Source organism: Dasypus novemcinctus, chromosome 1 (genome assembly GCF_030445035.2).
Source record: "Dasypus novemcinctus isolate mDasNov1 chromosome 1, mDasNov1.1.hap2, whole genome shotgun sequence".
Classification (NCBI taxonomy): Eukaryota; Metazoa; Chordata; class Mammalia; order Cingulata; family Dasypodidae; genus Dasypus; species Dasypus novemcinctus.
Window position 1 is genome coordinate 166,563,431 of NC_080673.1, and position 25,920 is coordinate 166,589,350.

Consider the following 25,920-nt stretch of genomic DNA (forward strand, 5'->3'; position numbering starts at 1 on the left):
CAGTGCTGATGCGCTCAGGGAGTGCCGTGCCACACAGTGGTGTGCCCCGTGTAGGGGAGCCCCACGCGCAAGGACTGCGCCCCATAAGGAGAGCCACCCAGCGCGAAAGGAAGTGCAGCCTGTCCAGGAATGGTGCCGCACACACGGAGAGCTGACACAACAAGATGGTGCAACAAAAAGAAACACAGATTCCCATACCGCTGACAACAACACAAGCGGACAATACGCAGCAAATAGACACAGAGAACAGACAACGGGGTGGGGGGGGAGGGGAGAGAAATTAATAAATAAATCTTTAGGAAAAAAAGGAATAAGTGATAGAGAAGACAGAACTAAAATTGAAAAGAATGGAAAAAATTGAGCAGAAACTCAGAGTTGAATGATAACACAAAAATGCGGTATGTCATGGTAGTTGCAGGAAAGAATCAGAAAGGAGAATCAGAACACCTGGAGGGGGCTTATTAGAAGGGCAAAAGGAAAAGCTCTGATGTATAGGGTTATAGAAAGAAAATGTATCAGGAAGACAAAATGGTTAGCAGCCAACTAACATTTATTGCTTGCTTACTGTGTCAGGCATTCTACAACTGTCATCTTCTTTAATCCTCAAAACAAGTCCTGTAAATAATTCTTGTTGCATTTTACAATGAAGATACCACTAAGGGTAAGATCACATAGCTGGTAAGTGCCCTTTGAATTTAGCAACAAAGCAATCAGTGGTAACCTTGGCAGAGGCAGCTGCAGTGAAGTAATGAAAATCAAATTGCCGTAGGATAAGGAGTGTAAATAGTGTAGTAGGCAAATCTTTAAAGATATATTTGACAGTAAAGAGGAAAGAAAGCATTAGGAGGTCTCTAAAGGAACCAGGAGATGAGGTATGGTTGCAGATAAAGGAAAGAATGGAATAAATTGAGGTGAGGTCTCCCAAAGGAGGAATGAATGAGATCCTAAGGATATACATAGGCAAGGGAGTAGAGTAAAATTAATATTCCATGTTTGGTGTTAAGAAATTGAGGAAGTCTTACTTAATGAGTTCTGTTTCTATATGACATGGGAACAAGGTCTCCCACTGGGCAAGTGGGGATTGTAGAACTGTACATATGAGAAGATTGAAATATAAGACAGTTGCTGTGATGGGCTAGGTAAAAATCCTGTTATGAATCCATAGCATAGCTGGTTAGCATCAGCTGCAAAGATAAAAGCTTTTAAATGTATAATTAGCTTCTCAGCTGCATGATTTTTCTCTAGCAGTAAACATTCTGGATGTAGCTGCCAAGAAGCCAAACACTTGGATTGTGCCAGGTTTTGAGTTTTTCAAAAACAAATATACCAGAAGGAAAATGGATAAGAGAGTTGGGATTGTTTCCAAAAGGGTAATTAAAATGTCGACTAACCAAATATAAACTGGAAGAGAAATGTAATGGTAGAGGAGTAGAGTGAGAATAGGATACTACTGGAGAATTAGCAAGGTTAACAGCCTAGGGTTTCCCATGAGATTATAGAACACAGTGGTATAGTAACAGTGTCTGAAGAAGAGTGGCATATTTGAATTTATGATTTCACAAATGTATCAATCCTAAGTACTGGCAAGGTCTAGGAGTGTGTAAGGGAGTGGAGTGCCTTAAGTGAAGGTAAAATTATTTAGAAATGAAGAGATAAAGGAATCAGAAAGTAGCATATTAGGTTGCCCAGAAAAATGGTAGGACCTAAGGATAGAGTTCAGGAAAACTATAATCCAGGGGCTAAATTATTGGAAGGAATGCAAAGGAGGTTGATAGGTGACATGAACAAGAAGATGGTAGATATAGGCAAATGGCATAAGTTTCCTAGGAAACATATAGGAAAATATGGAAGAATAATTTACTGGGTATGAACATTGGGGAAGATAGAGACTAAACCCATTTCCAACACTATGGGTGCAGCATCTAATAGAATGAACTTGGGAAGGATGCAAAGCAAGTATTCTTAGGGGAGAGTTTGTTTCTATGGAAAGTAGATTCCAGAGAACACAATAAAAATGGTTTGGGTAGGAGAAGAGTATGCCCTGTTAATAAAACAAGAAGTACAGCGTTATGGGAATCAGCGTACTACAGAGATGGACAGTCAGATGATTCCATTTCCTGGGAAATGACAAGAATAACAAAGATGTGTCATTTGGTTTAGTGTTTTCAGAGCATTCTAATTTCACAAAAATGCAGTTATATGTACTATTTTGTAACCTGTTTTAAAGTCAATAAAATAATGAATAACTTTCTATATCAATTTTTAATCATTTCATAGAAGCTTCTTTTTTATAAGTACCATAATTTTAAATATTATTCCCCTATTGTTAGATAGCAAGTTGCCTTAGCATATTTGTTTAAAATTAAGGTTGAATGAGCATTCTGATTACAGGACTGTCATACTTTTTTCAGTTGCTTCAAGAAGCAAAGTATGTTGGTATACACTGTTATTTTTAAATGCTTTAAAAATACTGTACTGTATTTGTTAAAATGTCCATGAAATTAGTCCAGTACTCTAAAGATACAGTGAGAATGCCTTCTTACTTTATTCCCTTAAACTGAGAATAATTCTAACCTTATAGTTGGGAAATGGACTTGGCCCAGTGGTTAGGGCGTCCGTCTACCACATGGGAGGCCCGTGGTTCAAATCCCGGCCTCCTTGACCCGTGTGGAGCTGGCCCATGCGCAGTGCTGATGCCCACAAGGAGTGCCGCGCCACGCAGGGGTATCCCCCGCATAGGGGAGCCCCACACTCAAGGAGTGCGCCCCGTAAGGAGAGCCGCCCAGCGTGAAAGAAAGTGCAGCCTGCCCAGGAATGGTGCCGCCCACACTTCCCGTGCCGCTGACGACAACAGAAGCGGACAAACAAACAAGACGCAGCAAATAGACACAGAGAACAGACAACCGGGGCGGGGGGGCGGGAATTAAATAAATAAATAAATCTTTTAAAAAAAAAAAAAACACCTTATAGTTATGTGTAAAGGATCCCAACGAAGCTTCAATTTAATAGAAACTCAGTAGAATTCTGAACCCAAAGAACTATTAATTTATTTCAGTATTCACATAAACAAATAAAATTCCTCAAACTTGTAGAATCCATAGGTCCAGTGTTGTCAGTTGTACCAGCACATAGTTGTTCAGATAGTGTTTAGTATACTTATCTTATAAACTCATGTTAAAAATATAAAATCATATATGGGCTTGAATCTTCATTCCATCCTTTTATCTTTGTGACATTTGACAGGTCACTTAGTGCCTTTGATTTTGTGTTATATTCATTTAACAAAACAATAAGATATTTATTCCATTAAGCAAAAGTACCTACATCCAGTCTCTTTAATGTGTTTACCACTTAGGTGCCTGTGGTTCATGCTTGAAGTTTTAATGACAAAGAATGAAAACAATAGCCATGCCTTTATGAAGAAGATGGCAGAGAACATCAAGTTAACCAGGGATGCCCAGTCTCCAGATGAATCCAAGACAAATGAAGTAAGATGTGTGTTAGGCCAGTAGGTAGGAAGATGTACAGAAAAATGATCGTGGCCCTTGTCACACTAGTTTTTCCTTTCCTTTTGAATAATGTAGATTAAAGAATGCCTAGAAAAGGGTAATTTTTAGTTTGACAGTTTTATTGCATTTCATTGCAAATGAATTATAAAAATTGGGGAATCTTTAATATTCTGGGAAATAGGATAAGAACTAATATAACTATGCTATCTTATGAGTTAGACAAGTGGGTACTGTGTGTGTGTGTTTTTATGTTTTGTTGTTTTTAGTGTTTACTTGGTATTCATGTTAATTAAGGTAAAGCATTTTGTTGACGGCACTACTTGAGGAAAAATGCTGAATACAAGTGTGAAATTTTCAAGGAATAAATAACGATATATCTTTCTTTTGACTCTGATTTATACATCAAGTAGAGTTGGTTATTGTAGTTATTTTGTACTACTGAAAGTTATGATCTTTCTTTTTTCCTTTCTAGAAACTTTATACAGTATGTGATGTGGCTCTGTGTGTTATAAATAGTAAAAGTGCTTTGTGCAATGCAGATTCACCAAAGGATCCAGTCCTCCCAATGAAATTTTTTACACAACCTGAGAAGGTAATTTTCTTGCCCTTAATTTTCTACCACATTCAATTGACTTAAATTTCAGTTAACATCAATTTTAAGAGGCAAATATTGGAGTGTCTTGACTACAAAGTAAAAAAATACCTCTGTGGGGTTAATCAAGGAATGAGAGATTGTCTTCCAAAGCCCTGAAACACGTTCTTTCTAACTTACTGAATAGGAGACTGTGAACCAAGTTTAGGGACTCTTTGGTCTTTTCTCTGCATACATCTTGTCCTGGGCATGCGTTCTTGGCCTTAGGAATTCCCCTGGTTATGCAGATATGAATATGCTCATTCCCCTAGGAAACTATTTCCTCATAGTCCCAGGTGCTACTCTGTATGTCCCACAGCTGCCACTTCTTTGCCCCAGGAAGCTGTGATTTGAATGTTCTCCTTCCATGCAGTAGGAGAGTTCTGAGCTGCTGGGGCAAGTTCTGGAACATTGAGCCTGCAATGCATGTTCTGATTCAGTCCCTCAGGCTGCCCCTAGACAAATTAGCCAAGACATACATGCATCCTAGTATGTGTGCCCCTGGACCAGAACTGGGACCAGGAACCCACGCTGAGTTCTACTTGCCTAGCCAATAAGGGAATGTGTAGAAGGGTCAGCAAGGGCACCAGGATGTCCTACCGTTTCTACATTGCCTTTTTCTTGATTAGGTACTCACCCTCTTACTACAGTCTTTAAACTATTTGCTGGAGCTTTGAGAAAGATATTTCTGCCAATTTGGCTTGTAAATAACTTCGGGGGGGGGAAGGGGGGAAGAGATTGCTTAACTTTTGGTAGGAATAAAGATTGCAAAGCTTGCCCTCAAATGAATCTGTTGGTCTTGGTAAATATTCTTAAGTAGATTCTTGAATTTAAACTTACGCTTTTGACCCTGGACCATAATGACCTGAATAGTATCCAAGCAGAATGTTCATAGCAATATTGATACCATCATTAAGAAATAAATTGCTCTTTGTCACTATATATAAATGGTCCCCAGTTTGCATTTTAACAAGTTAGATTTTTCTGTTTTTAATATGCAGCTTCCTCTTTCCTTTTCTAATCTATTTCTTTTACCTTTTTTCATTTTTTGTGTTTAAATTTTATATCTAATCTGTTGCTTTTAATATACTGTAAGTTTTAACACTAGGAAATTAGGCTTGGTGAGATAGTTTAGTGAATAAAGTGAATGACCTTTGGTGCCTAAGCTTAGTAACATTTATTTTAGCTGCATAAAAGCCTTCATGCAGAAGAAGTGATAAGAGTGATTCCTCACAGGTAAATTTAAGTCCTTTGTTCCATGATACTAATGTCAAGGTAAATTTAATAAAAGAAAAAAATTTTGTTTTGGGGTATCTGACAGCATTTGTTTCCCAGTTTGATCTGTTCTGAGATCTTCCACCACTAAAGTTTAGGGAATGATCCTCATTCCACAGATATAACAATATTCCCAAACCAAATTCATTTAAGTGAGATGATTAAAAGCTTATGAATTTTTTTTGGTTGCTAATTTTTTGTTGCTTAACAGGAAGAAGCATCAAAAGATCAAATTTGAACTCTTAAGTGGCACCGGGAATCTATGTTTCTCTTTGTTGCATCATCTTGTTGTGTCAGCTCTCTGTGTGTGCGGTGCCATTTTTGGGCACGCTGCACTTTCTCTCATGCTGGGCAGATCTCCTTACCAGGCGCACTCCTTGTGCGTGGGGCTCCCCTACGCGGCGGACACCCCTGCTTGCCAGGGTACTCCTTGAGCACATCAGCACTGCGCTTGGGCCAGCTCCACATGGGTCAAGGAGGCCCAGGGTTTGAACCACGGACCTCCCATGTGGTAGGCAGGTGCCCTATCCATTGGGCCAAGTCCGCTTCCCTTTTAAGTTTAAATAGGCATAACTTTTAGGAAAAGACAGTGTTTGTTTCTAATTGTTTAATTTGTGTAGTGTTGAGTTATCACTGCTGCTAAAGAACATAGTATTTCACTTAGTTTTGTGTATATTTCTTAACTTTTTATTTTGGAATACTTTTTTTTTTTTTTTGGTGCCTAACCACTGAGCCACATTGGCTACCCTGAGTTGGTTTCTGTCATTTGTTTTTCTTGTTTATTTTTGTTTTTTTCAGGAAGCACCGGAAACCAAACCAGGAACCTCCCATGTTTGAGGTGGGAGTTCAACCACTTGAGCCACATACACTTCCTGAAATACTTTCTAGTTTACCAGTTTAAAAAATCCAAACCCCCTAGCCATCATATCCCTATACTTCCAGATACCCAAATCCACCAATTTTAATATTTTGCTACATTTGCCTCATCATTTTATCCATCCATCTATCTGTCCATCCATCTGACTATCCTATTTATCAACTCATTTTCTGAACACTTGAATGTAGGTTTATAGATCCACTTCCTTAGACATTTAATACTGCCATGTACAGTTCCTAAGATCAAGGACATTTGCCTATGTGTCCACTTTAAGTGCAGTTTTCAAGTTTAAGAAATTTAACATTAATATAAAGCTTATAGTCTATCTTCTAAATGTCCTTTTGGCCTTTCTCCTCCATTATTAGATCTTGTTGAGGATTATGTATTAGATTTGATTGTCATTATCTCTTTAGTTGTCCTGTACTCTAAATGCTGTCTTTATATACTTACATATTCTCGGGTATTTTCTTTGTAGTTACCATGGGGCTTAAATTTAACATCGTAAATATATAACACTCTCATTTTGCTTAGATACCAACTTAACTTCAGTCATACACACAAACTATGTTCTTATCTATACCCTTACATCCATCTTTATGTAGTTCTTGTCACAAATTGCATATTTATACATTGAGTCCAAAACCACTGATTACTGTTACATTTTATGCATTTGCCTTTTAGACCCTATAGGAAATAAAAATTGGAGTTACAAACCAAAAACACAGTGGTACTGGCATTTATATTTGCCCATACTGTTACCCATAATCAGAGATCCATATTTCTTCTTGTGGCTTCAGTGTATTTCAACCTGCAGAGCTCTCTTTAGCATCACTTGGAGGGCTGGTCTAGTGGTGACAAAATCCCTCAGCTTTTATTTATCTGGGAATGTCTTAATCTCTCCCTCATTTTTGAAAGTTTTTCCAGGTATAAAATTCTTGGTTGGCAGGTTTTGCTTTCAGCAAGTATGTCATCCCATTGCCGCCTTGCCTCCATGGTTTCCAATGAGAAATCACCACTCAGTCTTAAGGCTACCTTGTATGTGACATGTTGCTTCTTTCTTGCAGCTTTCAGAATTCTCTTATTCGTTGGTATTCAACAGTTTGATTATTCTGTGTCACAGTGTGAGTCTGTTTGGAGTTAATTGAACATCTTGGATGTATATATTCATGTCTTTCATTAAATTTGGAAAGTTTTCAGCCATTATTTTTTTTAATAGTCTTGCTGCTCCTTTCTCCTCTTCTTCTGAGAGTCTCACATTGCAAATACTGGTGTTTCAGAGATTCCTTAGTATCTGTTCACTTCTCTTCATTCTTGCTTCATTCTTTTCCTCAGGCTGAATGATTTCATTTGTCTTGTCTTCATTGATTCTTCTTCCAGGTCTAATCTGTTCAACCCTGATAGGGAATTACTAATTTCTGTTACTGCGGTCTTCAGCTCTGTTTGGCTCCTTTTCATAATTTCTATCTTTCTATTGATATTCTCTTTCTGTTCATCTGTCGTTTTCCTGATTTCCTTTAATTCTTTGTGTCTGTGGTTTTTTTCACTCTTTGAGGATATTTAGGACTATTTTTTAAAAGTCTTTGGTTCATCTCAGCTCTGGTCCTCCTCTTTGGACTAGACTTATGGTTGATTCATTAAATATGATTTGATTGTTTGGTGCATCTATTAGGTTGGTGCAAAAGGAATTATGGTTTCAGACCATGAATTTTAAATCATTATAACTAGGCTCAAACACATCTTTATTCATCAAAATAGGAACTATTACAATCCACACATTTTTGCCAGTGAGAAATAAGTTTGTTTATTTCTCTGGCATAAAAATCTGTGCTGCAGGATTCAACAAACTCTTGGAAAGCGTTTTATGCATCCTGCCAGTTGGGGAAGTGGTTTCCCTGCAAAACGTTGTCGAGATGCTTGAAGAAGTGGTAGTTGGTTGGCAAGAGGTCAGGTGAACATGGAGGATGAGGCAAAACCTCGTAGTCCTATTCATTCAACTTTTGAAGCATTAGTTATGTGATGTATGGTTGGGCATTGTCATGGAGAAAAATTGGGCCCTTTCTGTTGGCCAGTGCCAGCTGCAGGCATTTGTGTGCAGTTTTTTTCAGTGCATCTTATTGATTAGCTGAGCATACTTCTCAGGTATAATGGTTTTGCCAGGATTCAGAAAGCTGTAGTGGATCAGACTGGCAATAGACCACCAAACAGTGACCATGACCTTTTTTTGGTGCAAGTTTGGCTTTGGGAAGTGCTTTGGAGCTTTTTCTTAGTCTAACCACTGAGCTGGTCCTAGCTGGTTCTCATATAAAATCCACTTTTTGTTGCACATCACAATCCAAGAAATGATTCATTGTTGTTGCATAGAATAAGAGAAGACAACACTTCAAAATGACGATTTTTTTTTATTTTTGGTCAGCTCATGAGGCACCTACTTATCGAACTTTTTCACTTTTCCAATTTGCTTTAAACGCTGAATGACTGTGGAATGGTTGACACTGAGTTCCTCTACAACTTCTCATGAATTTGTAAGAGTATCACCTTCTATGATTGCTCTCAACTGGTCATTGTCAACTTCTGTTGGCTGGCCACTAAGCTCCTCATCTTCAAGGCTCTTGTCTCCTTTGCAAAACTTCTTGAACCACCACTGCATTGTATATTCCATAGCAGTTCCTGGGCCAAATGTGTTGTTGGTGTTGCAAGTTGTCTCTGCTGCTTTATGACCCATTTTGAACTTAAATAAGAAAAGCACTCAAATTTGTTTTTTGTCTAGTATCATTTCCGTAGTCTAAAATAAATATAAAATAAACAGCAAGTAATAAGTCATTAGCAAAAACATTAAAATGATGTATAACATAATCACATTTATTTAAGAGTGTGTATTCCAGTATCAAATGGCAAATTTCAACAGTGTAAAACCTCAATTACTTTTGCAGCAACTTAATATATGTATGTTAGAACAAATGTAATTTTCATTTTAAGGCACAGTACCTAAAGAGTCTTATTTAGGACAATAAAAAATAATGCAGTGTTCACTTTGTTGTTTTTTTTTTAATAGGACTTCTGTAATGACAAGAGTTATATTTCAGAGGAGACAAGAGTACTTCTGTTAACAGGAAAGGTATTAATGTACTAGATAACTTTGGGATCTTTCTTCATATATGTATAACTTCTGCTATTCCTAGAAATAACCCTTTACATGTCCCCCAAATTTTATAGTTTCTGATTATTAGGTATAATTGTATCTAAAGCAGCTTTTGTCATGCTTTATCTGGGTGAACCACTCATGGTTTGACCCACCTGCTCTCAATCAGTAGTGACAGACTTCAAGTTATTTAGAATCCACAAGGCAATTTTTCCTAAGAAATGGTGTAATAAACTTAGATGTTTAAAATAAATAGTTTTAAAGGAAAATTAATTTTTGGTAAATAGTTCAAAACTATTATATACATTCAGTAGTTTGCTACTGAATTTGCTTACAAGACTTTTATGTATTTCACTATATTTTAATAGTTTTTATTTTGATTGAGCAATAACTAATAATAAATGTTGCCTAGTTATACAATTAAGTGGAGTTTATGATTATGACTTCAATATATTAAGACAAACACAGTTTTACCAAATTATTATTTCTAGTGACTTTCCAAGGTAACATCAGTCCTTTGGCTTAGGCTAAACAATATCTCTTACATGTGTCTAAATTTATATGTATTCCTTTCAGTAAAGTATAAAATAACATGCATGTGTATATGTATAATTTTTAGCCAAAACCTGCTGGAGTACTGGGTACAGTAAATAAGCCTTTATCAGCAACGGGAAGGAAACCATGTGTTAGAAGCACTGGAGCTGAGACTGGAAGCAATATTATTAATGTAAATTCAGAGCTGAACCCTTCAACTGGAAATCGATCAAGGCAAATTTTTTTCCACTTATTTTTGTTACTGTGATTCATTTGGTTCATATTTGAATTTATTCCTGAAGTGTACTGTACCAAAATGGACTTTAGAAAATATTTTGATGAATTTTAGTTTAATTAGCAGAATTTTGAGCCAACTATGCATTTTGAAATAGCATAGCATCCTAAGTGTGTAGAAAAGTCAAATGGTCAAATACTACAAAATATGTAGTATTTTAGAACTCATTTACTTTTGAAATGTTTACTATAAGAACAATACTCAGCACTTAGGAAAATTAGGAGAAAATAGAACTTTTAAATGAATTAATGTCTTTTTAAGTTTTTAACTCAAATTAATACAGAATGAGCTAAGTAAAGATAACATTGTTAAAATATTTTCCACTCATAAAAATAATTCATGTTTACTTAATATACATTCTCTGTCTTAGCCACTGCATGAGAATTTACATCTGACCCTACTCTTATCAACACTAAATACTGCAGCTTTTAAGTTTTGAATAAAGATTTTATTCTTACATACTGTTTTAAAACCATTTTTAGCATTTTAGAATACCAAATAAATTAGTGTGGAGCAGCTCTGGTTTAAAGAGATGATGACGGCGCACATAGCTCCAGTGTGGCCTCTCCTCCTCACAGCCCTATTCCTGCAGCACATTACAGAACATTAAGAACACTGACTGGAAGTGAATATTCTATACTATAGTATGAACTGAAGCTTTATTTTTGTTTCGATTTATATTTCTTCACTCCATCCTGGCTAAGAGATAAGGCTTAGTTAGGATAGTTATATTATTTTGTTTCTTGACAAGTAATCTTTTTGTCAGGTGGTTTTTAAGAATTAATTTCTGTCCTTTGGTATTAAGGTTAAATAGAAATAAATAACATGATATTATTAAGCAATAGCCTAGAATGACAGAAGACCTGAAGCTCACTAACTTTTCTTTAACTTGGCCAGGTTTTTAAACCAGCCTAGGCCTTTATTTCCCTATCGGTCTAGTAAGAGAATAAACTTTCGATTCGTGTGATGAAAAAAGAATCCTTGGTTATATTTCGTTTCAACAGGGAACAGAGTTCAGAAGCAGCAGAAACTGGTATTAGTGAAAATGAAGAGAACCCTGTGAGAATTATTTCAGTGACACCTGTAAAGAATATCGACACAGTCAAGAATAAGGTAAATTTTAAAATTTAATGAGTAGATTTCTCCTGTGGAGATTCTTATTACAACTTCCTCGTGGATTTTAGAAATTTACAACATACAGATTCATATATATACTCCATATTATACTTGTGTATACACCACTCCCTGTAGTACTTACTTGGCTTCTGCTCTCTAGAAAGGATCCTGCCTGTGGTCACCCAAAATCGTATTGTTCCCCCACACTACCTTTACCTAATGCCTTGAAAGGCTAGGAATTGAGAGTTTTTGAGATTATTCTTTCAAAAGTTTATAGATCCCTGGCAGGGATCAGCACTCTTGTTTCATTTTGATTGAATTTTTTTGTTCTTTTAGTTAAACTGAAATTTTGCCTTTAAAACTTGAGTTTTTAAGAACTACATTCTTGGTTGTTTTGACGTGTTAATTGTGGCACTGACTTTTCTTAACTATTTGTGCAGGAGAGAAAGAAGTATAACCTAATTGGTTGGAGTGTCAGACTGACCTGAGTCTGAATACTGGCTCTGCCCCTCATTGGCTATGTATACGTGGGAGTAGATTACTTGACTTCTCTACGCTTCCATTCAAGTGTAAAATGAAATTGATAACTTACCTCAGTAGGAATGGCAAAAGATACCATCAAGTGTTTTCCCCTGATGGAATGATATTCTTGACATGCTTATCTTTTTATTGCCCACCATTTATTGGATAAATCTAACTATTCATATTCTTGCTACTTGCTATTGAAACAGCATGTCAATAAATTGAGGTAACAGACTCTAACCACCAAAAACTCTCTGAATTCAGGAATTCAGTAGCTTTGAATATGAAGGATCCTTGATAGATTTAAACAAACTTAGAGATAAAAATGCATATTACCCCAAACATTTAAAAATACTTATTAAGAGGCAGTTTAGAATGCAAATGCTTTGATAATTAAATATTTTTAGCCTCTATCAAAGAAATTTTTTAATTCTGATGTTTCATAGGAATATTAATGTCTGTCTAGTATAACCAGTCATCTCTATCCTCTCCAGCCTCTGCCATGTATTTCTCTATAATGTGGTAAATTGGACTTTTTAAAGATAATTTTTGACAGGTGAAAACTTTACTTGTTTTTGCTTTATTTCTTTATATTGTTTCTAACACTTATTTTAACTTCCTCACACTTAGAAAAAATGTTCAACTAACTCACTGTATCCTGAAGAGACATGGGTTAGTTATATTTTGGCAAAAGTCTGATGTCTTTCCAATAAGGTGCCACAAGTCAATATGATAATTTCTTTCCAAGGTCTGATCCTCAGCCTTGTGACCCCTGCCCCCAAAAAATATCTTATTAGTATGCTAAAAGAAGATAGGGGTCTAATAGAGCATTTTATGCTAATCATTTTCTCAATAAGATTTATATATAAATACTATTTCATTATTTCACAATATTGAGTGTGTTTGTGTGTTTAAAACTTATCCAGCAAAAGATATGCATGTTTACAAGTCATATTCTCTACTATAATTTACTTTCTGAGGGAAATCAAATTGTAATTAACGTACAAATAAGATCACATGTGTGATTTAATGCAGTCTCTTTAATTTTCCTTCTAACAGCCTAATCTGTATGTATCCATATTTTCCTTCTACAGTCTTAACAGTTTTCACTGTATAAACACATATATACCGTTTCTCCTTTTTTGTTATGGCAAGCAAAGTTGTAATAAATATCCTTTTATATATACCCTTAATTGCATGTATTATTATGGGCTAAGTTCCCAGGAATGGGATTGCCGATTAAAACAGTAATTGTTTTATAGATTTTAGATATTTCCTGAAAGATGGATATATTTGACATTTTTTCCAGCAAGCTATGAGAGTGTTTTTTTACTACATACCCACCAACAACATGTCATATATTTATTTTGAAATGTTTTCAATGTTAACTGTATGAGAACTAATATCCCACTATTTCATGTGCTCTTCTGTGAATTCCCTGTTTATATTTTACCCATTTTTTTTTTTAATTATCTTTTTCTTGTCTAACCCAACTTCTGGTGCTATAGTAGTTTTTTATCTCTTTCTTAACATTCTTACTCCCTTCCAATCAAATCAGTATATAGCAGCCAGTGTGAGTTTTTCAAAATGTAAATTGGGTTATGTTGTCCCCTGCTTAAAGTCCTTCATTTTATTTTTTTTTTAAGATTTATTTATTTATATATTTTGTTTCTCTCCCCTTTCCTTTCTGTTGTTGTCAGCGGCACTGGAATCTTTGTTTCTTTTTGTTGCATCATCTTGTTGTGTCAGCTCTCTGTGTGTGTCGCGCCATTCTTGGGCAGGCCACGCTTTCTTTCATGCTGGGCAGCTCTCCTTACGGAGTGCATTCCTTGCACGTGGGGCTCCCCTATGCGGGGGCACCCCTTCGTCCGCACATCAGCACTGCACATAGGCCAGCTCCACACGGGTCAAAGAGGCCCAGGGTTCGAACCGCGGACCTCCCATGTGGTAGACGGACGCCCTATCCACTAGGCAAAGTCCGCTTCCCTAAAGTCCTTTAATGACTTTCTTTAGCACTTAGAATAACAGATTTCTTTTTTTTTTTTTTTAAGATTTATTTTATTTATTTCTCTCCCCTCCCGGCCCCCATGTCCATTCGCTGTGTGTTCTGTGTCTGCTTGCATTCTCGGCAGCACCAGGAATCTGTGTCTCTTTTTGTTGCATCATCTTGCTGCGTCAGCCCTCAGTGTGTACAGCACCACTCCTGGGCAGGCTGCATTTTTTTCGTGCGGGGCGCACTCCTTGCGTGTGGGGCTCCCCTACGCAGGGGATACCCATGCATGGCATGGCACTCCTTGCATGTGGCGGTGCCATGCATGGGCCAGCTCACCACATGGGCCAGGAGGCCCTAGGTTCGAACCCTGGACCTCCCATATGATAGGCAGACACTCTATCAGTTGAACCATGTCTGCTTCCCCAGATTTCTTTCCTATAAGATCTTCATTGCCTGGCCTCTGTCTGTTTCTCCAACCTTATGCTGCTTTCTCATCTCTTTAAAAGGACCAATTAGAAATTGGAGTGCCCTCTAATTTTTTCAGAGTGCCCTTTTCATTAACCTCTTCATGCTTGGGATAATTTGTAATTTTTTTTTTTTAATCAGTCGCCTCCAATACTAGTCTAATTAGAACAGGAACAATTTGTTTTGTTCTCCAGTCTGTTCACAACAGCCACAGCACCTAAAAGGCATTTAGTTAATACTTAATGAATGACTCCTACTTCAGGTTTGATAATACTCAGTCATACTATTGACCCCATCTTATTTGCCCAGAAATACTGTCTTGCCCCAAAATGATTTTACATATCTTTCTTTTTTTTTTAATCCATTGTGTCTTGTTTTACAGTTTAATTCTTGTGGCCAGCTTACTCTTGTCCTTTCATGTATTACCCATTCTCTTAAAGTGAGGATACCTTAGCATGGAAATAAACTCTAGAGAGAAACACTGATTTATGAATTTTCTCCCTTCAATTATCAGTTTCTTGAAACATAACAGATTTGTACTTTTTTTCTTCCCTAATCTTCTGGAAAGTTTTTCTGGGGAAAATGAAAATTAATCATCTACCTTTGACTTTTATTAAAAAGATAGTCTGGTGCAGAACTGGTATAGTTCGGTGGTTGAGCACCTGCTTTGCATGTACAAAGTCCCAGGTTCAATCTCTGGTACCTCTTAAAAAAAAAAAATAGTTTGGGTGTTTTGGGATTTAGTCAATTAAATTATACTAATTACAGTAATTTTAATTACATAAATAAGAATCATTCTTATATTTGTAAGTCATTTTCATTTACTTCATTTTTCCTCTTTTATACTAAAATGGAGTTTTACTACTTTGAACATTTGATATGGCTTTATATATATATGCTCATGTAGAAGGAGGAAAAGAGCAAATGCCCAGGAAAAAGTGGAATATTAATAATTGATGTAGTAAGAAGGGATAAAATTTTTAGGATGGATGAGTTACAATGAATAGAGTGAAAGATTAAGGAACTTCATGTCATGCATGTCATGGAGCTATAAGGATTATTATATTTAGGTACATCATAAAGACTAAAGTTCTTAAATTATGAGAATGTACACCCATCTTTTTAAAAGTGATAAATTGTAGAGCATACCATCAATAAAAAGGACCTGTTTTATTCGCACAAGTATGATAACAAAACTGAGTAGATTTTCTCTCTCTGACATGTATTTGTTGAGCACACGCGAAGCACCATGATGGAAGCACGAGATGCAGTTCCCTACCCTCATGGGACTAGTCTAAAGGGACGTAACAATCTAGAAGGCCTGGAATCCCAACTCCTTAAAAACACTTTCAAAATACTTCTTTCCAATGCAGATTGTTAATATATATAGAATTGTTTTGTACTCTTTCAGGAGATTAATTCTGATCAGTGTACCCAGGGCAACATCAGCAGTGACCGAGGGAAGAAAAGAACAGCAACAGCAGCTGGGGCAGAGAATATTCAACAACAAACAGATGAGAAAGTAGATGAATCAGGACCACCTGCCCCTTCCAAACCCAGAAGAGGACGTCGTCCCAAGTCTGAATCTCAGAGCAATGCAACCAAAAATGATGATATGAATAAACCAATTGGCAAGGGAAGAAAGAGAGTTGCAGTCAGTCAGGAGAGCCCTGGGGGTTTGGAAGCAGGTAATGCCAAAGCACCCAAACTACAAGATGTAGCCAAAAAGGCAACACCTACAGAGAGACAGATTGACTTGCAAAGGTAATGTACACTATCCTTTCTGAATATGAATCTGACATATTTTGTTTTATTATTAGTATGTGCCAGTCAACCTCAAATACCTAGGCATTTGGTAGTGAAAATTGCCCTTGGTTTCTTTGAGTAGGTTATAATGGCATTTTGTTTTAAGGTACCAATTTAAAGAGAGGTCTCCTTCCTTTCATTAAGGGCTATCTCTTAGATAAAAAGGTCCCAAAATGGAGAAGATAGAAGCCTAAAACAGGAACAGTTCTTTAATCCCCCTTGTTACAGTTAATCCTAACAAAAACCAATGTCCTACCTCATCTTCTTGAAATAAAACAGCCTCACAGCTGCTAACTTTGATCATCCTTGGAGCTAGAATCCCAGATCCTCCACACTATTAAAATAGTGCCCCACTTGAGGATCTAGAAAATGGTTACTTCTATACTTGTTGTACAAGTAGAACTTAGTCCCTTCTATTCCCCTTCTTTTTGCCTTCTTGTATACCTAAATCATATACCCCTGAATTAGATTGTAAGCACCAAAGTTCCTCCTAAGGAAGAGTCCCAGCTTTGATAATCTCAGGACTTCTACCAATTCTGCCTCTGTTTTGTTTTGGTTTTTTTTTTTAAGATTTATTATTTATTTATTTCTCTCCCCCCTGCCCTCCTCCATTTGTCTGCTCTCTGTGTCCATTTGCTGTATGTTCTTCTGTGACTGCTTCTATCCTTATCAGCGGCACCGGGAATCTGTTTCTTTTTGTTGCATCATCTTGTTGTGTCAGCTCTCCGTGTGTGTGGCACCATTCTTGGGCAGGCTGCACTTTCCTTCCCTTTGGGCGACTTTCCTTACGGGGTGCACTCCTTGCATGTGGGGCTCCCCTACGCGGGGGACACCCCTGCATGGCACAGCACTCCTTGCATGCATCAGCACTGCGCATGGGCCAGCTCCACATGGGTCAAGGAGGTCCGGGGTTTGAACCATGGACCTCCCATGTGGTAGATGGACGCCCTAACCACTGGGCAAAGTCCGCTTCCCCCTCAGTATTTTTATAAAGTGCAATGTCACTGAAACAAATGTGGTGTAAGTACATTTTTAAAATTATCATTTATGAAATTCTGAAGTTTAGAGCTATTTAATGTCTATATTTTCCAAGTGCTTCTGATTTTCCAACCATGTTTGGATACACCCTGCTCTACGTACTCCAGAATTACAAACTAATAGTTCTTCTTACTATTTTCAAATTAGTTTTGCATATATAAAAGTAACATGCAGTAAAGTAATGACCTTTGCCTGTAAAAACAAATTCCTACAATTTTGTTCCTCCTAAAATGACTTTGGAAAACCCTAAGTACGGATGAAGATTCTGAAAACTCCGAAGGATTTAAGTTAAACAGTTAGTTGCCTTGGAGTTTGCCAGACTTCTCTAAAGCATTTCTAGAATTAACTATCCTGGTCATTCTGCATCCATACAAAAACGTTTTGCTCATCACACAGGCCTCCTGAGCCACATGACCTTACCTCACAGCAGCTTACTTTGTCATCTAACCAAAATATCCAAGGTACATACTAATACTATGACCCTGAAAACTTTTCAGTAGTAAACAGATCTTTCTTCTGAATTTTAGAGCATTGTAAAATCTGTTTCTACTTAGCTACACCATACACCCCAACATTATTTTTTAAAAATGAGGGGTGGGGGTGGGGCTTGTATGCCAGAGACCAATTTTGAATTAAGATGATATTTGTTCTTAAAAATCCTAAAATATTCTCTTTTTTGGGAGTAGACAAGCATCTCAGAAGTGTTCACTGTGCCAGTTAGTAGAGTGTATATCCGAACTGCAGAATTTTGTGATATACACACACACACAACACACACACACATATATTTAGCGGGTACCAGCAATTGAACCTGGGACCTTGTACATGCAAAGCAGGCCCTCAACCACTATGCTACACCCGCACCCCATGTGATTTTTTTTTTTAATCTTTGAAATGTTAAATGGTTAAATCAAATGTTCATGACAACATCGTACCTGTGTCAATTCAGTTGATCAGGCATTTTGCACACATATTTCTAGAACTTCTGATTGAATGGTTGACTCCTAAGTCATGATTAATGAAACATAGAAGGAAATTCTGATACCTTTTCCCAGGCCTCCTTTTGTCTTTTCCATTCTTTCCTGGGCTTAATATACAACTCTGCCCTTAAAAGCTAGCTTTGTAGCTTAGGCTTGGAAATCTCATGAATTCTCTGAATAGTTATTCACAGAAACCTAAATTACTCCAGAAGCTATATTGTTCATACTAACCACTTACATAGAAACATTTTAAGACACATCAGTATTGTTCCTTCTACTACTTCTCTTTCATTCGTTCTTTTAACTAGTACTAAAATGGATTCAAGTGCCAGGCATTGTACTGTGTTAGAAATACAATAGTATCCAAAATGGATAGGTACTTACCCTCACAAATGCTATTTCCCTAGCTTGTTAGCTAAAGAAGAGAGCAGAAAACTTTCATTGTAGGTATATTGATAAAGATAAAATTATTTCAAAATTAGTACATAAAAATAGCTAAACTAATAACATGTTTCTTATGTGCCAGGGACATTTCTAAGTACTTTGTTAACTCATTGAATCCTTCAAACAGGTCCATATGGGAAAGTACTATCATTGTCCCGTGTATTAGTCATCCAAAGGGGTGCTGGTGCAAATACCAGAAATTAGTTGGTTTTTATAAAGGGTATTTATTTGGGGTAGGAACTTATAGATACCAGGCCCTAAAGCATAAGTTACTTCCCTCACCAAAGTGTATTTTCACATGTTGGAGCAAGATGACTGCCGACAGCTGCGAGGGTTCAGGCTTCCTAGGTTCCTTCCTTCAGCTTGCTTCTCTTTCCTCTGTGAGCTTACTTCCTGGGGCTCCAGCTTAAGGCTTCAACATCAAACTCCAATATCAAAACTCCAACATCAAAAACCCTCCAACTTTGTCCTTTGCCATGCCTTTTATCTGCAAGTCCCTACCCACCAAGGAGTGGGTACTTAACACCCTACTGACATAAGAGGTTTACTTGATTAAGTAATCTTTACTTAATTACTTAATCAAGTAAACCTCTGAATCCAATGTAATCTCATATGCCCAGAGGAAAATACCAGTTTACAAACATAATCCAATATTTGTTTTTGGAATTCATCAATAATATCAAACTGCTATATCCCCATTTTACAAAAAGGAAAAATTCAGGCACAGAGAGCTTATGAAGTTTTTGGTCACTTTGCACATAAAAGCGGTGGAACCTGGATTAAACTCCAGGCAGCGTGACTCCTGAGTTTGTAGTGACCACATTGTATTGTACTTTGAAGAGTAAAATTAAGTCTTTTTTTTTTTTTTAATTAAGTCTCAATCTACAGACACTACACATTCTCAGAAAACTGGTATTACAGAGTATGTTTTGAAAATATTTACTTGCCTGTTTTAAAGAGCTAAGTTCCTTCATTTATATGATAGTTTCCATAAAATGGAAGAATTTATACGTAGATAATTATTAAATAAAACACTAGTTTTAAATGAGCGTAGGTATAAACCAAACAGACCAAATGTAGTCTGCATTTTAAGGGAGAAAGGGAGGCCAAGAGAGATCAGATGTTCTTGAAAGTGGTAAACTTAAAGTAAATGAAAGGAAGCGGACTTGGCCCAGTGGATAGGGCGTCCGTCTTCCACATGGGAGGTCTAAGTTCAAACCCCGCGTTTGGAGCTGGCCCATGCGCAGTGCTGATGCGCACAAGGAGTGCCATGCCACGCAAGGGTGTCCCCCACGTAGGGGAGCCCCACGCACAAGGAGTGCTCCCTGTAAGGAGAGCCGCCCAGCGCAAAACAAAGTGCAGCCTGCCCAGGAATGGCGCCGCACACACGGAGAGCTGACGCAGCAAGATGACGTAACAAAAAAGAGACACAGATTCCTGTGCCGCTGACAACAACAGAAGTGGACAAAGAACACACAGCAAATGGACAGAGAACAGACAACAGGGGGGAGAAATAAATGAAATCTTTAAAAAAAATAAAGTAAATGAAGCACCCAATGTTAAGAACATTGTTGGGCTGAATGAAAATTAGCTACAATAATGTGTGGTTAGTATTTGGTATGGTACCTGGCATATATATTAGTAAGAATAATATAGGCTTTATGGTACATAGAACTGGGCTTTGAACCCGGGCATAGCATCCCTTATTAACTGCCTCACCACTTCATCAGAATTCCTTGACCTTGCATGAGTCTTCACACCTTTCACTTAATTTTTTCCTGCCCAGATGGTTGATTCCTACTCTGGTCATAGCTCTCCCTGTAGTAGCATCTCAAAAGAGCCTCTCCTTTCTGACTTCACCCTAATCTTTATCCCCTCTATTCTTAAGTCAGTCTTTGTACATGATCTCCTCAAGGCAGCTAGTCCACTTTGCACCACCTCTGGAAAACTTGTCTTATTACATGGTATTTATTTTATTATCATATTGTATGGTTATTGAAATTTTATTATAAATAATTTAAACCATTTTTCAGGTACTAGTATATGCAAGTAATACTAGCCTTTTGTTTATCTTATTTAATCCTTCAGCTCTATTAAGCAGGGCTCTTAAGTATTAGCCTCTAAAGTCATTTTAATACCACAATCATCCTTTATTTCTGATATGTGACATAACCCTCTAGAATTACTCCAATAAGGTTTTTACCATCAATATCAGACCAGTAATTTTTGTATGATCACTATATATATCCATTTACTAGTTCATACTACTTTATTCCACTAAAATATGGATAGTACATTTAAAGTTATATACCTTTGGATTTTTGCATTAAACATATTCCGTCAGCCATTTACTTTTTTTGTGGCTTTCAAAATGTTCCTGTTTATATTTTGGGCTGTATTTGGACTTATTACTTCATTTGAAAAATTCCTTCAATTCACACTGTATGGTCTCAAGATACTCATATTTATAAAAAATGAGCCATTTGTACTACAGTGAGAAAACTGTCTGAACAACTAGATGTCTAATGTTGGCCCTGTGCAAGCTATGGGTGAAGCACTGATCCTTTCCGTTGTGACGTTCACTGGTTTTTCCTTTATGTCTTTGAGCTATTATGCAGATGGCAAATAATTCCAAACATTTTGTATTAAAAATATGTTTTTATTGGTTCTGTTGATTCTTGAGTTTGTTTTGCTTAGAGTTAAAGCCAGATTCTTCCATGAAGAAGTGATTATCAATAAACACATCAGTGCATAAACAACAGGAGATCTCAAACTTGGAATTTCTGAGAAATTGTAGATTTCAAAAGAATTTCTATAGGATAACAGACAATATTTTCCCATCCTTGGATGAACTTTTTTCACTTAGCATGCTTAGTGTGGTAGTGTTCAAGGATCTTGAATTTTCTATCCTCAAGTAAAGAATTCGTGATTTCCTATGCTCCTTTATCAATTAAGAAGGTTTCCCCATAACACGTGTTTATATCTTGGAATTAAAGTAACCCCTAAGTGTGTACCATCATGTGTTAATTATATATTAGTTTGATATGCATACTACTTCAGTAACAAGTGTATTTTTGTCAAAATAATGTGAAATTTTTCAGAGGTCAAGTGCTCGGAAGTGATGGCGATTCACTTTGGGATATAGAGTCAAGTCCAGGAAATTCTTCGAGTGATCTGGATCGTTTAAAATTCTGTGAGAGCAGCCAGGAAGATACTGAGGACTCAGAGCTAGTAAAGGGAGGCTTCCTAAAGGTGCAGCAGGCAGCTTATAGAGGATTCTTTTGTATCATATTATTAAACTTGTTCTCTGTATTATGAGATTATAATTTAATACCTCTGTAAGAATATAATAATCACCCCCCTTGATAGCATTATTACCTTTATAAAATATATAAGGAATATAATTAAACAACTCTTGTTCTCTCCCAAGTTTGGAATTCTTGAGAAGTAGACACAATCTTAGCACTCAGAGGCTGATTAAAAATGTGGAATGATACGGGCATGGTGGTACAACATAGTCGAACAACCAGAGGCCTCCCCCGGTAGCAGGCGGAACAGAATGCACTTCTCTAGGCAAAGGAGAACAAATCAAGATGAGGCCATGCCCAGCAGTCTCAATTCCTTTCCCCTGGTCTCATCTATCAGAGGTGATCTTCCTCTTCCTAAAGAGGAATTAGCTGAGGGAGATGAGAAAGAAGCCATATCCTGCTCCCTGCTGCTCCCAGGGTCAAAACTTCCCTTCCTCCTGGGAAAGTGGTAGGTTCCCCCTAACCTGTTAACAGACTGAAGCTCAATTTTCCTCCTGGTTTTGTTTTTGTTTGGGGTTAATATATATAAGTTTCTTCTATTTTACAATCTTGAAAGTATTAACGAAAAATTAGGGTTTTTTTCCCTCACTTATCGTAAGCAAGTAAAGGATATTAAGTAGTAGCACTTAATGACTGAAAACAAAAACTTCTCCATTTGGTATTTTGTATTTATATAGTTTGCAGAAGGATTCCTTGAACCAAGTAAAGCCTTAGGTGGAAAATGAGAGGGGACAGAAATTTAAGATTTTGGGTAACTAGAGAAGTGAAATAAGTGTTTTTGGATTGTTTTCCTGCCTGCATCTTTTCTAACTTTGCTCTTTGTTCTACTTCTGTCCCCAAGGTAAGAAGAACACTCAGTTTGCAAAGGGAGAAAATGAAGGCCAAACAGAAACGGGATCCAGCTACTACAAAACTTGGATTCAAAAATGTCCCTGCATAGAAAATGAAATTAACTTCAGAACACACACTTTCTGCCTTGAAAACTAAAAGAAACTATTACTTCCTTTTCACATGACCACAAGTCTTTTGATGGAAATGTACAGCTGAAACTCTTGAAAGAGAGGCTAAAAGTAACTCTTCTACTCCCCTTCCCAGACTTTTCTTATGAAAAGTCAATAATTAAGCAAATTGCTTAACACTTGGTTCCAGTTCTTGCATATCTGGAGTTTAAAGAGCATAATACACCATTAATTTCCATGCTGCATTTTTTATTTTAAAGAAAGTAACAGAATGTCCTTACACTGACACTGAAAATTCATCAATTTTAGAGCCAGGAATTCCCGTGTTACACAAGAAAAAATAGAAGTCTACTGAATTGATTTTTAAGAAGAAATGAGATCAGATATTTGTTTTTCCTTTTGGAAACTTTTATGTATAATTCTTTCTGCCTGCCTACTTTTCTGCAAAAATGAGATGTACAGATTTCAATTCCCTGCTATGAAAAGTGATGTGGTGGCAATTTTATAAATGTTGCTTTCTGATTTTTATCAGAGTGAGAAAATAATTAAAATTATTATTGATTTGCAAGTAGTAAACACTTCATTTTTGATTTCCCCTCCATTTTAGTTTAATATAATTTGCAATAAATGTACATATTGTTGTTTGTTTTATAAAGCATATCACTTTAAAATGGTTTTTACTCCTGTGATTATGTTGGAATATTTGGGATTTTAAAGGAGTAAAAACTATCCAGCATTTGGTTTTATAATGTTTGTCACCAGATTTTTATTATTGATGTAAAAAAAAAAAAGTCAATTTTTTTAAAGTAGTTGGACTTTGGCAGCTTTGTAAGGAAAGTTGGAGGTGTTTAGGATTTCTATCAATATTCAACATTGTGCTATTTGGAAATAAGTCTGTTTTGCTTTTGTCTGCCAGTCTGGGCTCCGTTTTTATGTTTATTTTAGAACACAACTCTTGCATCAATATATTATGTTTCTTGGCATTGTTCAGCATAGGTAATGTGTGCACTTTTGTGTACACATAATCATATTTAAGTTTTTGCATAAAATAAATGCTTCTAGATGTCATACAGTAGTCTTTTTTAATCATTATCATTATGTTTGTGAATTTTTTTAATGTGAAAGGGCTAAAGACATGAAACCGATTACAGTCAATTCTCAATTATCTATATAATGGTGACTGTGCCTCAGGTTTTAACTTTTGCAGTAATCATAAACTTAGAAAGAAATAATGAAGCCATACTACAAGACCTGATTTAGGGAAAACGTGAAATTTCTCACACTCAGATTTATGTCCTCTACTGTCCACTTAGGCTCATCCTCAAAGCTGCATGTGCTCCGTTTCCTTACATATATCTAGCTTGGACTAGAAGAAATAAACAATGTTTGGGTTATAATCTGGTCTTGACAAGCAGTAGTGTACATGGGTTGTAAAACAATGAAAGTGAGTTGTCTCAAAACAAGGGTGATTATGTTAAGAGTGAAATTTGCTGGCACTCATATGTCACTTATGCTCTCATAGATAATCAAGAGTTGGCTGTATATTGAGTTTGAGTGAAAGATGGGTAATTCTTTTAAATGTGCTCATACACACTCTTAGGCTTCAGGGGATGATAGGGAACAATGGATGCCAATGACAGAAAACGATGTCTCTTTAAAGGGCAGAGAAAGCGCTATTCTTCTGTATTGCCTCTTCATAACCCTTTTAAAGGAAAGTATAAAATACTGCCTCCAACATGCTGAAAAAGAATATCTATGCATAAATACCAGAAAGTCCCTCAAGCAATCAATGGGCATGGTCTAGTTAGAAAGATTTTAAAGTTCTCTTAGCATCAGATAACTTGATTTTTAAGTCCTCCGATTTATCACCAAGAAAAAGCACCCTGATAGACACCTTCCTTCTCTCCACATCCTCCCTAATTCCCTAGCATCACAGATTACCTGGAGTGTTAAGTCATATTTAGCATATTATGTAACAGAATCATTTATCTCAATCTATGGCTGCTTAGATTTTTACAGGAAAGGAGATAGCTACAATGATCTGGTCCTCATAAATAGGTAAATGGCCCATCCCTGATTTTGTAAAATGATACAAGTGTCTACCCTTAAGAGAAGAGAAAGAAGAATGATAGAAAAGAGGTTAAGCTGATGGGGAGGGACTTGTTTAAGGGAAATTGCTAGTTTTCCTTTGAAAAAGGAAAACGTAAGATCCCTTAGGAATTTGGTATTCATATCTCAGAGAACTACAACACAAAAGTGCAGACTTATATTTGAGAACTAATGTTAACCCTCTGTGTCTAGTTTGAAGCTTCTTATATTTGTCTAAAACTACAAGCCAGAATTTTGTATCTCCTTTGATAAAAAGTGTGTATAATGTAAAGTAGTTTTGCATATTCTTGTGCTGCACATGGGCTGAATTTTTAGAATTTTTTAAGAACTTGAAGCCGAACCTTGTAATTTGTGTAAATGACAAGTGTAAAAAATCCTACCATAAAATGCTAAAAATATGCACTGTTTCAAATAAAACCAAGAAATGCAGCATTATATAGTAGTGTGGAGGCCTGAATATTCATGTACCCCCTGGTATGTCACAAGGTAATAAAATGTCTTTGCACATTTTTCTATTTAGATTGTAGAATCGGCATATCCTGATAAATTAAATGCCACCATCAAACTTCCTGGCCAAGTTCCATAGTGGCCGAGGGAGAACATACTAGATAAATTCCAGTGGACATGTGGAAAACTTTAGAGATTGTTGTTTAACCCAAGAAACTTAAAAACATCTATTCATTTATCCTATCCTATATTCTATCTATCACAAAATTTAGACTTGCATACTTAATAGTTCATGGAGAGTAAGGAGATTATATAAATCTGCAGAATAAGAGGTGAATGGAATGAGAAGATATCATGGCTGGTTTGGTTTTTGTAAGAGTGGGTTGGTCCTTCCACACACGTATTTTCAAGATTTTCTTACTTCACCACCATATCAGCAGTCTCAAACACCTCTGATAGGAAGCGTTCCCTGC

General features: G+C 36.6%; 1 protein-coding gene across 8 annotated transcripts in view; it reads left to right on the plus strand.

The window, feature by feature from the left end:
* PDS5A (PDS5 cohesin associated factor A) overlaps positions 1–25,435 on the plus strand; it is a 159,037-nt gene extending 133,602 nt beyond the window's left edge. For 5 of the 8 annotated variants that reach the window (XM_058299533.2, XM_058299553.2, XM_071216914.1 and 2 more), the window contains 7 exons: positions 3,356–3,488; positions 3,982–4,101; positions 9,345–9,407; positions 10,051–10,199; positions 11,265–11,373; positions 15,768–16,120; positions 22,774–25,435. In XM_058299533.2, the coding sequence (XP_058155516.1) occupies positions 3,356–3,488; positions 3,982–4,101; positions 9,345–9,407; positions 10,051–10,199; positions 11,265–11,373; positions 15,768–16,120; positions 22,774–22,777 (931 nt within the window). In that variant the 3' untranslated portion in view covers positions 22,778–25,435. The remainder of the gene's footprint in view (positions 1–3,355; positions 3,489–3,981; positions 4,102–9,344; positions 9,408–10,050; positions 10,200–11,264; positions 11,374–15,767; positions 16,121–22,773) is intronic. The other 3 variants (XM_058299563.2, XM_058299545.2, XM_058299548.2) reach the window with 1 other exon arrangement.
* The last annotated feature ends 485 nt before the right edge of the window (positions 25,436–25,920 follow it).